Raw genomic sequence first — 15,598 nt, forward strand, 5'->3', positions numbered from 1 at the left:
GGGGAAAAAGAAACAATAAGATTGATTTCTTTAATATCTTATATATTTGAAACATAAGGAAGCCTAGAAAACACAACTGTTGTTCCCAAAGACATAAGCAGCTAAAAAAGTAGTAGAAGCTCCAGCTCCATCTGGGAAGACCTTTCAGGACTCGCAAAACACAAAATACCTTCAGCTGGTGAGCTCTGCTGAGCTACTGTGCATATTGCTAAGAAGTTTTGTACTAGTTTCTGTTAAAATATTTATTTTAAAATGCCAAAATAACACAACATATTTTAAATTATCCTTTGATACTTTCTCTTTCACAGTAATGTGTCCCAAACACCTTCACATTAGATCATCTTTGACACTTGGAATGCACAGCTTATTTAATATGGAAGTTGGAATGCAGGACAGCAGAACGTGATTCACTATTGCTACCAACTGCTTCTGAAGATTAATGTCTTTAGTAAAATCAGCAACAATGCTAAGATAAAGTCAAGGCTTAGAGACTTCCCTTATCTTAGCAGTTAGCAGGAACAATCAGGCACCTCCTGTCTATTTGTGTCCCAACCACTATTATTAAGCCATATTTTAGTATTATTTGCTTTGCAGTGTATCTTTAAGTGTAAATCTGACTTCCATCTATGACAATAAAGGAATAAATCATATTAGAAAGAGCACCAGCTATATGATTAATATCGTCCATGTCATAAATTGCCAAAAGAGAGGGAACCCAAGGAAACACAGGAGATCCTCTTGAGAAGTAGAGTCACAAAAAACAATCTCTCAAAGTGTGTCTATGGAACTTGGCAAGGAAGATAAAGCCAACTTCTGGATTGTTTACATCTGTCTGGGGAGTGTCTCAGGGAGTTCTGATGTTCACATGCCAAAGGCCACCTGCAGTTTTGTGGGTTACCTTTTGGTTTTCTGTGTCTCTGTATGTTAGCCCAAAGTAGTCTTTTTCCAAAAGGTTCAGATGCTCGCACACTTTGTCGAATAGCACTTGACCTCTGGAACGTTTCTGTGCGAAATGAACAGAAAACAAACAAAAAGATGCTTAAGTTTGTGAAATAAAGTAAAATAAGCATTAAAATAACACCTTTTCTGTCAAACCAGTAACCTCAAAATTATTCAAATCAACACATCCATCTTTCCAACCTATTGACCTGGAGCTTCACAAGAATCTGCTGAATCGGGCAAATCCTCTTTTCCTAAAACCTCAAGTCTTCTTGCAGAGTTAAAAATAAGTCATGTCATGTTTCAACTTCCAATAGGAAAATCTCTTCTGTCTTTCAGAAACTGCAGCTCCAAGAGCATGATGAGGTCACACCTCTGCAAACCAAAGCAATTCTTTGGGTACAAGTAACAACAAATAGCAGTACGAAATATTCCTGGTCATGGATTATCAAAGTTATGACTGGGGGGGCAATCCACTGGAGGAAAAAGCAAACATGGACATACTTTTTCTTCAGTGTGGACTGATAGATACCTTCAGTAACAGTGTAGACTGGTTTCAGGACCCATTTTTGTCTAATACACAGGGAAATGTGATTATGCCATCTACGGAAATCACAGGAAGAGCCTAGTATCTGACTGAGAACGCAGCTGAGTAAAAAAACAGCCTTCCAGTGCCCCACTAACCTTCTTTACTGCTGGCATGTCAGATAAGAAGACCTCTCACTGTCAACATCTAGAGCCCTTAGCAGAAGCTTTGTAGTATCTATCATACTGGACAGTAAAAATTCAGGTCATCCTGTTTCTCAGCGTTGTACGTGAAATTGAGAAAATAATTCTCCAGAAAACCAAACAGACAGAAACATCCTCTTTATAACCTACACATGCCAACTTTGATATGCATTAACTATGATAAACAATTCAAAATTATTTGGGCCATATTTATCACTGTGTTTCATCACTGCCTGCTTCCCAAAGCGCAACTCAGCTAAAGGAAAAAATCTTCCCACTTTATTCTGACCACACGCATGCATAAATATTTTAGTTGATGTCAGCGCAGCATTTTCTTTATCTATAGCATACACATGACTAGAAGCAGACTGGAAACACACTACTTGCTTCAAAGGCAATGCAGGCAGTTGACAAAGAAGAGGAGAGAAAGCCACCTTCAAATTGACATGCCTCTGCCAACAGAGCTGCACCCGGACTGTGCTTCCAGCCCAACAGCCTTGGCTGGGAGAGGGTAGTTCAAAATCCAAGCTGACACAATTATGCCAACAAACCCATGGAGCCCAATGCTGGCCTCAAACTATTTTAGAAGTCCTAAGCAAGCCAAGAGAAAAAAAAGGAAAGAACTGAGGCTTGCTGCCTAACACCCAGTGAAAATATCACAAGAGATGATGGAGGGAGTTGTGCAGCATAAACTAATTTGTGTTAAATTTGGTATTTTTACTGCCATTCAAATGGTATATTAGAAAGGACACTGGAAAACATCCTTTACATTTTTATCAATGGAGAAACTGAAGCGTGGCCTAAAAAATGTTCTCCAGCTGAGGATGAAAAACCAGGCCCAGAAGTGCATTACAAGTGTATTCCTGTAACTTCTTTTACTGTGCCTTCCAGCATTATTTGAGCAAATAGCTCTAGGGCCTTGTTCTGTGTGTCACATGCTTTCCACCCTGTAAGTAGGAAGCATAAATATGCCCCAGCTCCTTTATAATGTCAAACAAATGTTTAGTTAATTCTTCACGCCCTGAACTTGAAAGTAGGTAACAAGAGGTTGGTGGTTTTATACTTGGTGCTCTCTGTAGAGAAAGAGGCGGATAAAAAAGATCTTAATACTAGTGCGTGGAGAGGAACCAACTCAGAAACTTCAAGCCAAAATGGTCACATTTCTGCTGTAAGCAAGCAATGCTGCATTTTGACTAATTTCTTGCTCTTCTACTTGTTAACAAACTAAGTAGTTGTACTGAATTGAGAAAAACAAGCAGGTTAACTCTAGAGTACACCAGCTCTGAAAAACACTATGTCTGCACCAGTGCACCATTTACTTATATTTGAATTGTGGCACTTCAGTGCTCTCTTAATTTTAAGAGTCCCTCAAGGCCAACACAGGAGCTGTTTTATGTGGTCAATCCATAGCTACAGAGATCTACACAGATGTCTGTTTTGAGAAATAGTAGCTAGCAGCTGCAAGGTATGGTGTTTTAACAGGGAATTACAGGAAACCCTTGCGCAGGACTGTGCTGTAATAAAAACCAAATGCCCAGAAAACCCTCAGTGTTCAGTATTTCTTATTTGGCTACACCCTGCAAGTGAGAGTAACTACAGCAATCTGGAACAATTTTTATGGCAATGTAACCTCCTCTTCCTCCTCCTGTAAGAAGATGTCCAAGTTGTACATAAGCAAATTTCCACAAAATTCCTGCAATATCAGGATGGGGAAAAACCCTGCTGGTGGTGCAAGAGGACATGAGAAATCAAACAGTAACTAACAGTCCCTCCTGGCCAGGGTCTTCTCTTCACCATCATGAGGTAAGAACTGGGGATGGCTGAGGGAAAGCCTGACCAAGATCACTTCTAATGGAAACAGCCATTAGTGTCCAAACACCTACACTGAGTGTTGGATGAGCCTCACATCATAGCCTCACCACTGCCCCTCACCCTGCTGGTTCCCAGGTCAGAGATGACCTGTGGGAGAAGGATTTAGAGGACTCTGATCATCTTGGGAGTTGGAGCAGCACAAAATGGAGTCACCCCTGCTGTTCTTCTAAAGCAAGAGAAATCCTCATGCCCCTGCACATAGGCAGCAGTGCCACTTTGTCTTGCGAGCAAGCACACTGTTTCTAAAGCATCACTGCACAGAAACAAAGTGAAGGGAAGCTGTTGCATAAATCCACAGGAAAGTAGGAGATTCACTAAGAAATATATAATTAAAGCAATTGAACAGACCTCTTTTGCCCTTGTTATTTGTTTTTGTTTTACTGCATGCCCAAATAGCCCTGCCATGAAAGGCAAGGATATCATTGCTTTGTCAGGGAGAGAATGGGAGGAGAAGAGAAAGGTCAACTTACAAATTCATACAGCTCCTCAATCTATCCTAAACCTTCATTTTCCATTATGCTGGAGTGACAATTCTAAGACAATAAAAGATTGACAGTCTGCTGGTTACTGTGGATCACAAGTTAATGCCAAAAATGCCAATCAATTCCCAGCAGTCCAAAAATGTAGATCAAAAAATAAATAAAACCAGAAAACTTTGTGCTATAAAATACTGACTTTGTAAACAAAACAAAAAAAAATCTGAAAGGTAAATCTGGCAAGATTATCCACTAGAAATATTCTTAGATATTTTTCAGGCATGAATGGTATGAAAGAAAATGTGCAGATGTGAAAAAAGACGGTCTGCTTAAGCTCTGGGAAATCAAGTAAACAGAAGGTAAAGTAAACACACAGAATAAACAGTATAAATGAACACAAAGGTCTGGGAGCAAAAACATTACGATTTTTCACAGCCTCATCCCTACAGGTCTATAAAGGCCAGCACTCTCTCTTGAAGCTGGAATGGGAATAAACAGCCTCCTGGTGGAGTTCCCAGTGAAAGGAGCCAGCAGCAGCAAACTTGGCAAGCCAGTGCCTGCCAGCAATTCTCACACACAAGGAGAAATAGCCTCTCTTCTCACCAGCTTCTCCTCAGCTTTGAACCTAAGTTTCTCCTTCCTTGGGATGCTGAAGGTCACAAAAGGCTTTCTTATCCCCTAATTGGCATCTGTGCCATGCTCATATCTTTCCACATCTCCTTCAGCCCATTATCCCTCCATCATACCCCCATCATATTTAAAGATCATCAGACCAAGATTGTGTGAACACAGAGTGAAGAGCTCAAAAATTAAAGTACTTCCACCTTTGCTCTGCCTGGACAACAAGATTATTATCAAGTCAATTATTCTCCCTGGCAGACATTTAGGTACAACATTCAGTATTTCTTAGTGCAGAACAATAAGAAAGTTTTCCTTTATTATGATTAAACCCATAAGCTGTAAAGCAAATAATAAGCAAACATCATCAAAGTGAAAAAACACAAGCCTTTGTTATCATTTCAGCCACAAACTATGTACTGTATGGTAATCACAGAACCACTGATTGGCTGAGGCTGGAGGGCACCTCTGGAGACTGCATAGTCCATCCTCCCTTCTCCAGAAGCACCACCTAAAGCAGATTGGTCAGGATTATGCCCACTTTGGTCTTGAATACCTCCATGGATAGAGACTCCACAGCCTGTGGGGGCCACTCTCATAGTGAATTTTTCTTTTCTTCTGTTTAAATGGAAATTCCTGTCTTTCACTTTGTGCCCCTTGTCTCTTCTTGTGGCAAATGTGTACCCCTGACCACATTCTGGCTCTGTCTTCTTCACTCCACCCATCAGACATTGATACACATTGCTAAGATCCCCCTCAGCCTTCTCTTCTCCAGGCTGAACAGCTCCAGCTCTCAGCCTTTCCTTGTAAAAGACATACTCCAGGGCCTTTCTCACATCTGTGGCCCTTTGCTGAACTCTGTCCAGTATGTTCATGTTTCCCTTGTACTGGGAAAGCCAGAATCAGACTCAGCACTTCAAGACTGAGTAAAGGGAAAAAATAATCTCCCTCAACCTGCTGGTAATACTGCCCAGGATGGCACTGACCTTCTGTTCTGCCAGGGAACATCACTGACTTCTGTTCACCTTTCTGCCCATCAGGACCCTTGAGTAATAAAACCCCTGTATTGTGCCAACCCAGCTACCAAACTCGTATGTTACTGTACTGTGTAAAGCCACAAGGAAAATGACATAGAAAATGAGCAACCAACAACTTAATACAAAGATATGATGCTAACTTCCTTGTCCTACAGGTGGTAGAAAGACTCTAGAAAATTCCTTTGGGAGTCAGTAAAATATAGGGAAGAGATGAGGAAGATTTCAAATGTTATGTGCTGGATCGTGCATCCCAGGCTGGAAGCCAGTTGTGCCAGAGGAAAATTTATCAGGATTCAGATCTGCCACCTCCAAGAGACAGATTTTATTTCTGTGAAAGGCAGTAAGCTTGGCTGCCCCATGCCAGGAGGCACCACCTCTCCAAAAGGTCTTCAAGCTGCTGTGGCTCCTGGTTTGGCAAACCTGCCCTGTCCCTGAAACACAATCATTTGCAGTCTTCCTGCAGGCCATATTGGCACCCACCCTGATAATGCAGCCTGAGCCTCTTCTGTTGCACCTCACCCTGAATGACCCACTTTCACTTGTTGGGTAACCTCCAACCTACAGGACCAACCATCTTTCCTAGCTCTATGCCAGCTAGAGCCATCCATGCTGAGGACCTGTCAGTACTCAGGCTTCTTTCAGACAGAATCCAACCCTCTGTCTGACAGACTTCTCACTGGCGGGGCAATGCCATTCTGGGACTGGAAGCTCAACATGGCTGAGGAGCCTCTGTTCTCAGAGGGTTTAAAGGCATTGGCCAGGCAATGCCACAGCTGGCCTGCCCACACCTGCTCACTGCCCTGGCCACTGCCCTGCTCATGTCAGGGGCCCCTCCAGTCCCTTTGAACCAGCATGGCCGTGATACTGGGATCCCTGTGCACCTCCCCATGTGCTAAGGGATTCCATGTCTGATTACAGGGTAGTGTTGGTGCATTATCAAGGTTCTATTTTTGCTCACTAGCAGATTACCTTCCTTTCACTGACAGGGAAACAGGATGAGGAGCTGATAAGCAGCAAGCAGCCCTCTCTGCTTCCTAGAAATGAAAACCATTGCAGCCTCCAAAGTGACGCACTTTGGGGCGGTTCTGCTTTGGCATTCAATGCTGCAGTCTCATGTGGGTGCAGAACGCTGAGCAAGGGCTGCTTGCAGCATGGAATCAATTACAAGAGATCACATTCAGACGAAATTTTGCAGTGTTAGGGAAAACACAAAGTGAGAACAGAGTTCTACAGCCAAACATCTATAACAGGATTCATTTTTGCCACCAATAACCATCAACTCCACTGCACAGCAGCCACAAGGTCAGGACAGCCCGATGAACTGAAACTTCCCTTTCTGATCAGTCAAGGAGCTCAACAAGATTAAAATGTATCACAGCTGTGGACCTGGATTTTAAAAGAAAAGAGCTTGCACGTAACTTTCTGCACAAATACATATACAAATAACCTTGCTGCCTTCCTGGGAAAAGCTGCCAAGCTGCCAGTGAGCAATGTCACACTAGCTCTAGCCTGGCATGCAACTCATACAATTACTGTAATAACTCTAGTTAGGCAGGATCTCTGGAATAAGGACAAACAGATCAGTATCATGAAATCCCAGTACGAATAATTGGACTCGAACTGATGTTGAGGTTATCTGGTTCACATTCCTAATTAGCATTTGCACTTTCCAATGGATCTCAACAATGCACTGTATAAATGTGTGGGCTGGCTCTAGCCTTGCATGCTGCAATGTATTTTGGCATGTGGCTGTACTAACCTCTTCCTTTTCCTCTCTTCCTTCTGGTGGGGAAGAAGTAGCTAATTTTTTTCCCTTTCCAACGTTTCAATGTTTTTTTTGATGAAAAAGATTCCAATTGTGTGCAGACCACTGATTTTATTTCATTTTACTGTTACAATTTAAATTAATTTTTGCAATTTAATTTGCTTGATACTTTCATTTTCTACACTGCCTGGGCTGTGTGGTAGTCTCCTATGCACAAACACAAGTAAAACACCTGAAAAACTTAAAATGTATATGGCAACAAATAAGAAACGTACACAACGGGAAGCTTCTCCCTTCCCATGTTGCAGCTTCTCCAATTATTCTTGCAACACAAAGAAGTGAAAATGATTAACTGGTTGTCAGGAATACTTTGTACTCACCACAGAGAGCACTCTCTTAACAAAATTCCCCCAGCTGAGTCTCTGAATTCCAGCCTCCTGACAAGTTCTCATTCTTTCCTCATAAACTACCCCATTTACAGAAAATATATGCCAAATCCCAGAAAAAACAAAAACAAAAACAAAAAAACAACAATACTTCTGCAAATATTCACTACTTGTAAGCTAAATTTACCAGGCCTGCAAGATCACTTTTGTATCAAGAATCCCATTTCTGGGGGAGGGATATGAACATCACACATATGTCATAAATTAATACGCATAGGCAAGTATGTATATAATCTGATGCATACAATACATGCACAAAAACAGATGTGAATTTGTAAGTGGATGTTCATTGTAGTTCCAAATGTAGAGAAGCTTGTGGCCACATCATGTTGCTTCTCCATCTACAGAAAGTCAGTCAGAGATTCTAAACTCACACAGTCGTTCTGGTAAGGAGCACATTTTTTATCTGTAAATGAAATAATAATCAACATACATTTCCCATGTTTTTCCTGAGAAGACTTTGAGCTGTTCAAGAACCAAAGAGCTGAATTGAGAAATTCTAGAAGCTGATCATTGCACTTTAGGCCAAAAAATTTCCAAACATGGAGGACATGTTTTTTGAGCATGTGTTGATTGAAGCCAGCAGAAAGACATAGCAATTTTTTTTCTCAAGGAAGATAAGTGAAAAAGTCATTCTGAAGAAGTTTAACTTCATTTCACTTCTACACATTTGTAATTTGCATTTTCAAAGGATTTACTCTTTCCCTGTTTATACTTCTCCACAGTTTCTCCCCACAGGGAAAAGAAGATGAAACAGAAAGGTGACAGGAGAGAAAACAGTTCCTGAATTTCTTCAAATCTTGTGTTTCTCAACTGAAGCTCCCAGCAGGAAACTAAGTGAGGAGAATCCATAAAGAAAAACAAGATAGAGAATCTTTCCTGGAGTCTTAACTGGCTGAAAATCAGCAAGTTTTCCTCTGGTTTACTGAAGTAAATATCACATGTGTAATGTGTAGGATAAAAGCATCTGTGAGCATAACATGACTTAACCACTGGAATTTAGGTCTCTAAATCCCCTGCTGTTTGCTGAAAATGGCACTGGCAGTTCCAGAAACATCAATAACAGTTAATTCATCTGAAAGTTCAATGTGTTACAAGTCATGTTCTAGGCATTCCACAAAACATTTTCAAGTCATTTCTCCTAGGGAAAAAAACCTTTGCCAAAGTTAGCAGTGCAACACTGTACACCAAACACAAAGGTAGGATATATATTGACAAAGCAAAGAACAAATGCCCTACTCCCCTCTTCCTCACAGACCAACAAAAAAAAGCTTAAAAATAAAGGAAATTTACTCATATTGTCTTTTTATTCCAACTACTTTGTTTCTTGCAGAAAAAATCTGCATATGCAAACTATTATAAACCAATGGCTTGGGTAGAAAGTACCCTTAAACATCATCTACTTCGACCCCTCATCATAAACAGGGATACCTTCCATTAAATCAGACTGCTTGAAGTTCCATCCAACCTGGCCTTGAACACTTCCAGGGATGGGGCATCCACAACTACTCTGGGCAACCAGTGTCTCAGTACCCTCACAGTAACGAATTTCCTCTCAACATCCAATCTAAATATTCCCTCTTTTAGTTTAAAACAGTTCTCCTTTGTCCTATCACTATCTGTCTAAGTAAAATGTCTCTTTCCCTCTTTTCTGTAAGCCCCCTTTAACTCCTGGAACGTCACAATAAGGTTTACCTGGATTCCTTTCCAGGCGGAACAACCCCAACCCTCTCAGTCCTGTCTTTACAGGAGAGGTGCTTCAGCCCTCTGAGAATCGTTGTCACCCTTCCCTGGATGAGGAGGAGACATAAATGTTCAAAATATAACACATAATCATTAATAATAAATGTTCATAAATGTATCCCTAGGATGGACAGAATGCTCTCATCCAGTTTGTAAGCAGTTGGCCAGCAAGTGTAGGAGATATTGAACCGAGACATTTTTGCCAGCCTTTCAGGATGCAAAGGGAAAAAAGACACACTCCAAGAAAACATTCAAAGTGAAATACATTCATTTTTGGTTCTCAAAAATTTTCCATACTTTAGTGGTAAATTGCGTTTGGAAATGTCCCAAGTGAAAAATTCCAGATAATATCTACTTAATAAAATATTTAGCCAAAAGTGGGGAGAACTAAGAATTAGGCAATTTCAAATAGATTTTTCTGAATAAAAGCTATATTAAAAATACTTTTCTTTTTCATTATGAAGCTACTTCATGTACAGAAATGCTTTTCCTGAAAGCTGCATATCAATATAAGCTCTCCAACTGTTCTATTTCTTTATTAACTTCTTTATGTGTGAACCTTCATAAAACATCCCAGTAGGTGACTGATATAGAGTAATAGTTTGAAATAAAACCTGCAATAATATTTTGCATATCCGTCTCTACCTTTTAATTTAGAACACTATCTTATACTGCTTTGCACATATAAGTGATGCCACATAAGGAAACAGAGTAGTTGAGAAGGTATTTTAACATACAGTGATGACTGATCACTTTCTTTTTTTCCCCCCATGATGGTAGTACTATAATTCAGCATCTTATTGATATTTATTGTAACACACCATATTGAAATGTATTACCATTCCTGAAAATAACCTTTTCTGTCAACCACTAACCAAGCATTTAGATCAACAGATAAATACGTAACACTGCCTATGCTACAGTTAGATACCTGCAGCAAATGTCAATGACATTGTATAATATGACATAGTTTTTATCAGGGGCAACCTTCTTTAATGCCATTTGAGCTGGCAATCCTAAACAGCCAGCACTAATCTAAAAAAACACGGAGGACTGCTAAATCCCAGTAAGAAGATTGGTGACCTAGTCCCGATTCTGGCATCAAACCAAATTAGGGTTTTTGCCTTCTACATCAGCAGCAGAAATCACACCAGCACTGGTACCACACAAGCTCTAAGCGTCCTAATGGGTGCTCTGCACAGTTTGCATCCTTGGGAAAAAATAGCGAGCACTCCGTTCATGACAATGCAACTGTGCTGGGAGCATGAAAAATATTATGAAAAATAAACACTCTGGAGCATGTTTTTGTATGTGCAAGTGTGAGAGCCGTGTCTGCATGTGCACAATGGCTACAGAAATACTTGTCAAACGTGATGATTATCAAATGCATCCCAAGTGCATCAAAAGAATGAATACCATATAAACTGAGGTCTGCTACCAGCTTACGAGCACTATTCTGTGATAAATGAATATAAAAACAGTGGACACAATTTCTCAATTAGAAGTTCTGTTCTCAGCACATTTATTAGCTTTACACATTTGCTAAATCATGACATAAAATAATAAACAGTATTCCATTTATGAAGGCTTTTCAGCAGAGAAAGTAACCCCCCCACTCAGCTTTCTTGGGAGCACAGATTGTTTGGGCTTGGATTTTATCTAGACATGCAGCTGATCCATTGGCTTAATGCCTCCTGATTGCCCTACCGCCTCCTGCAAGACACTTTGCAGTAACTCAGGCGGGTCTCTTGAGATTCACTACAGCAGCTGAAGCTTTCCAGTGGCGGCTATAAATATTTTCCTTATTCTACCTACATTTGGACAAATTCAGGAAACACTCATCTCTCCTCATCTCACGTGCTAACGAACTGTGCACAAGCCTAGTATCAACATAGCAAGGGGAACCAATCACTACCTGAGATATAAATAGTCCTTGGCATACATCAACAAAAAAACCCCATAAACAGTTTGTTTATTTTCAGCTGAAAAAGCTCTCCTGTCAACATAGTCCGATTTACAGAGTAATCTTGCCATATGAATTTAAAAGCCACAGAGCTCTCTCTGACCTACATTGCCAGTCTGGAGTGGAAAAAAAAAAAAACTACACTGCAGAGGAAGACGCTCTTGAGGCAGAAGAGGGAGCAGGATGATCAGGCTTTTAGATTTGGGGTACTTTAGATGGTATTGCACCATCAATGCTGGGGTCTTCATGAAAACTAACATATCCTGTTCTTAAGCTACATCCAAGCTTTATCCACTTCAGATCAAAAACATTTCTGCCAGAGTGAGATAAACCATGAGAGACAGACCTTGCTGCCTATCAACACTTTGCTTTGCAAGCAGATATTTCACCACCCAGTCCTGTCTATGATATTCTGTTCACTGTATCAACAGACAAGGATGAGAAAACATAAAAGCAGCCCGGTGCTGCATGGGGCTCAACTGAAAAAAAAAAAAAATCACCCATATGAGGCATTAAGATTTTCTTTGACATGCTAATATATTTAGAGGATGATAATAAAGTGAAGATTTACTTAGTTTGCGTCTGGAAATGGCAACTCTAAGTGTAAATGTGGGGACAGCACCTATAAACTGGAGCAACTAGAAACAGAGTTGATGAATTTAAATAGCTCAGTTGGGACTGGAACAAGCAGCAGGCACTTCATTGACACAGAAACAGAACATGACAAAATGCAGTGAGGCTTGGCAGGAGCATGACTGGGCAGTGACATGAAAATCAGCAACTTCTGTGTTGGTTGGGCATGAGGTAGACGAATGTACACATTGTACAGAAACAGCAGAAGGCTTTGAGCGTCCATTTGGAAAAGGGAAAAGACAAAGCCTGTCACCCACTCTCTTTTATTTATATTCCAGCAGTTGTTAAAAAATACTTGCAGAGGTTGGGTGCTGGCTGCACAAGGCGCTCCACTTAAAAGCTGGAGGCTCTCTGGGGACAAGACCGCCCCAGGCAATAAGCCTGGAGAAGACAAACATGAGACGACTGATGCAGTCTTACCCTGGCGAGGCCATCAGCAAAAATGGTGACAAGAACAGGACCCCTGGAGCCAATAGACATCTCTCAGTCTGGAGTGAAAGACAGGTGGAAGATCATCCTCTCCTGGGCTCTTGCAAACAGATTTACCAGCAATGAACCTTGCAGTACCTCAGTTTGAGAGTGCATGATCAAACCTAGTTTTTAAAAACTTTGCCAGATGGAGAACAAGCTCCTGTTTCCTGGCTTGTGTCCAACTGTTTCTCCAAAGGGAGGGAAGCAGAGGCATTATTCCAACAGAAAGTTTTCAGCTAACCATTTATCCCCAAAATATATGCAGTTTCAGAGCAGCTGAAAGTATTTGTCAGTGTAGGTGGACTGCTCACATTAGTTTTCAATTTTATGAAAAATGGCTGGAACCTCCAAGGTATCAAAATGAGTATTTTTGCCTGATAAACACAACATTTCACTGCACAAATAATTTTCAGAAACTAAAGGCACTAGTTAAGAGGATTAGATGTAGAAAATGTAGATGTGGAGAAAATGTATACAATTTTTTTTAAGCTTCTGGATTTTGATTGTGACCATGTCCTCTGCTGTGCCAAAATGTGTAATTTAAGGCCCCACCTGCTGTTCACTTGGTACATCTAAAGGAGTGACTTAATTTTAATTCTTGGTTCCTCCTTCTGTCTCTAAAATACCTGCATATTAACTGGAGAAAATATCTGTCTAAATGTTTAGGTGTCTCCCTACCAAGGTTATAGACACCTTCTCGTTGAATACCACACAACCCAGACGTTCCCAGCCACAAGAAGCTGTGGGGGACCTGAGCCTCCCCTGGCAAGGCAAAAATGCTCCAGCCCCATTCCCTCAGCCTTATGGCATTTCCAAAAGGCTTAGTTCAACTGGCTTGTTTTGGTTTAGATTTCATTAGCTTCAGTGAAATAAGAATAATAACTACAATCACTAAAAGGGAGCCCAAACACTTTTTTGTTTTAAGTACAAAACTGAAGAGAAAAAAACCTTTCTCTTCTCAGCCTCACAGTTGATCATTATGAGATCATCATGACATTGATGCTGATTTCCGGATCATTATGCTTCTTGAATTGACAACTATTTTGACTCATAAAAAGAGGCCTAGGGTATTTGGAAAAAGCAAGTCAGAAGAACTGTTTAACTTTATTCAGCTGAAACATATTCAGGCAATACTCAAGACTCCTACTGACATGTGTCAGGTAACATTGATCTTAAGTGAATCCCCTGGCTAATCCAAGTCAGCCCTAATTAGAGGGTCTGGGGACAGAAAACATGCTGTGTAACAGCAATGGTGCCTCTCAACCCAGTCACTTCTACTGAAATATATCCTGGGGAAGAAACAAAGCCCAAAACAAAGGTCTTCATATTAAATTAAGTGAAGTGTAAGCAATGAGTAGGTCAAAAGGAAAGACTTATTTTAAAAAGTCCTCTTGCATTCAGTAATCAGTTTCACATGTAAAGCCATTTGCAAGAGACTCTGTGGAATTCATTAAACAATTAAAATGTGCAGGGGGTAACTGAAACTGTATCCTTCAGAATGCAGAGTGCATCTTATTACAAGGTTTCCTTCCTGACCTTAAACTCTACCTCAAAAACGAGGAGAAATTTGGTGTTATTAAACTCCCCATGCAAAAGCGGCTTGCAGGTCCACACACAGAAACTCCCAGGGAAGGGCTAGCTGTGACTGCATGGGGAGGGGGACCAGGGGGCCATGCATTCCCCCTCTATCATACAGAAACACAGGAGGATTTTTCCTCCAGAGGGAGTCTTGCAGGTCAGGAAAAGCAGCACAGGCAGCCACTGCTCTCTTTCATTTCTGGCAGAGGTGGCAGTGCAGAAATAATTCTGCATGTTCTCAACCCTTCAAGCCTGTCCTAAGACCATCTTCAATGACTTATTTTTTAAGGACGCATCATGTATTCTCACTTTTTAACAGGAAAATGAGAAATTCATGCAAAAAGCAATACTTCGACTATTAGAGAATCCATTTATTTCATGTCCATTTTGTCTTCAAAAAGGATTATCAGCCCATACTTCTATAGGGCAGAAAGGAACCAGTTCACTCCAGTCTGCTTTGATCCATGTTAGAAATCCTGGTTTTAAATGTATGAAAAGAAAACTTCTTGCTATTTGAACTCAAGCATGCTACTCTGATGTCACTTAAGGATGTGGAGAAATCCATTAAGAAAGTGGGGTCTCCACCAGGGAGGAAGTCACCAGAACTTCATTACAAAGGTGTAACAGTGGCTACAGTATGGGACACCGAACCACTGCCCAGGTTGCAGTGGCAGCATGACTGAGAAAACTGGAGCTAAAAGCACCCATATATAGTGTATTTTTACCAGTCCCTTTCTACCTCAGCTGACCCCCACTCAGACAGAAGTGGGGTTAACAGTAATACTTTGTAAGATGCTGTTTCTTCATGTGCTGTGCAGCTTATCTGGATCCTACGTCAGCTTGCTGTTTGATGTAGGGCTGCAGAGATGCCACAGACAGGCTGCCATGGAAACATTTGTTTTCATTCACCGGTGGCCTGCATGATAAGAAAGTCTGAGTGGTACAGGAATGACGAAAGAGTATAAATTACCAATGGCCTCAGACAGCTGAGCCTTTCAAAATTAAATCTAATTATTTTGCCATTTATTTAGACAGATTATATTACAGCTTTCTGCCCTCACATTGTGAGTGACAGCAGGTATATATTTAGAGCAGAAACAAAGACAAATTCCAACTTGTTTTAGAAAGACACTTTAAATTAGGCTATGTGTAATGGAGAGCATGACAGCTTGTTCCACTTGCATCTTTTAATTAAAATGCAGTGGTCTAGATAACAGAAAATTGAGATGGGGCAGATATGGACAACAAGGGAAATAAATTATAAAAAACATAATTGTAGTACAGCATTTGAAAACTCCTACTTAAAACTTAAAGAAGAAACCCAGAAG

General features: G+C 40.7%; 1 protein-coding gene across 38 annotated transcripts in view; it reads right to left on the reverse strand.

Moving 5' to 3' along the window:
* The window catches only part of EPB41L3 (erythrocyte membrane protein band 4.1 like 3), a 143,102-nt gene that overhangs the window by 40,776 nt on the left and 86,728 nt on the right, over positions 1-15,598 (reverse strand). For all 38 annotated transcript variants that reach the window (XM_068191905.1, XM_068191866.1, XM_068191894.1 and 35 more), the window contains exon 4: positions 899-1,003. In XM_068191905.1, the coding sequence (XP_068048006.1) occupies positions 899-1,003 (105 nt within the window). The remainder of the gene's footprint in view (positions 1-898; positions 1,004-15,598) is intronic.

This window comes from Anomalospiza imberbis, chromosome 1, assembly GCF_031753505.1.
Source record: "Anomalospiza imberbis isolate Cuckoo-Finch-1a 21T00152 chromosome 1, ASM3175350v1, whole genome shotgun sequence".
In the NCBI taxonomy this organism is placed as follows: domain Eukaryota; kingdom Metazoa; phylum Chordata; class Aves; order Passeriformes; family Viduidae; genus Anomalospiza; species Anomalospiza imberbis.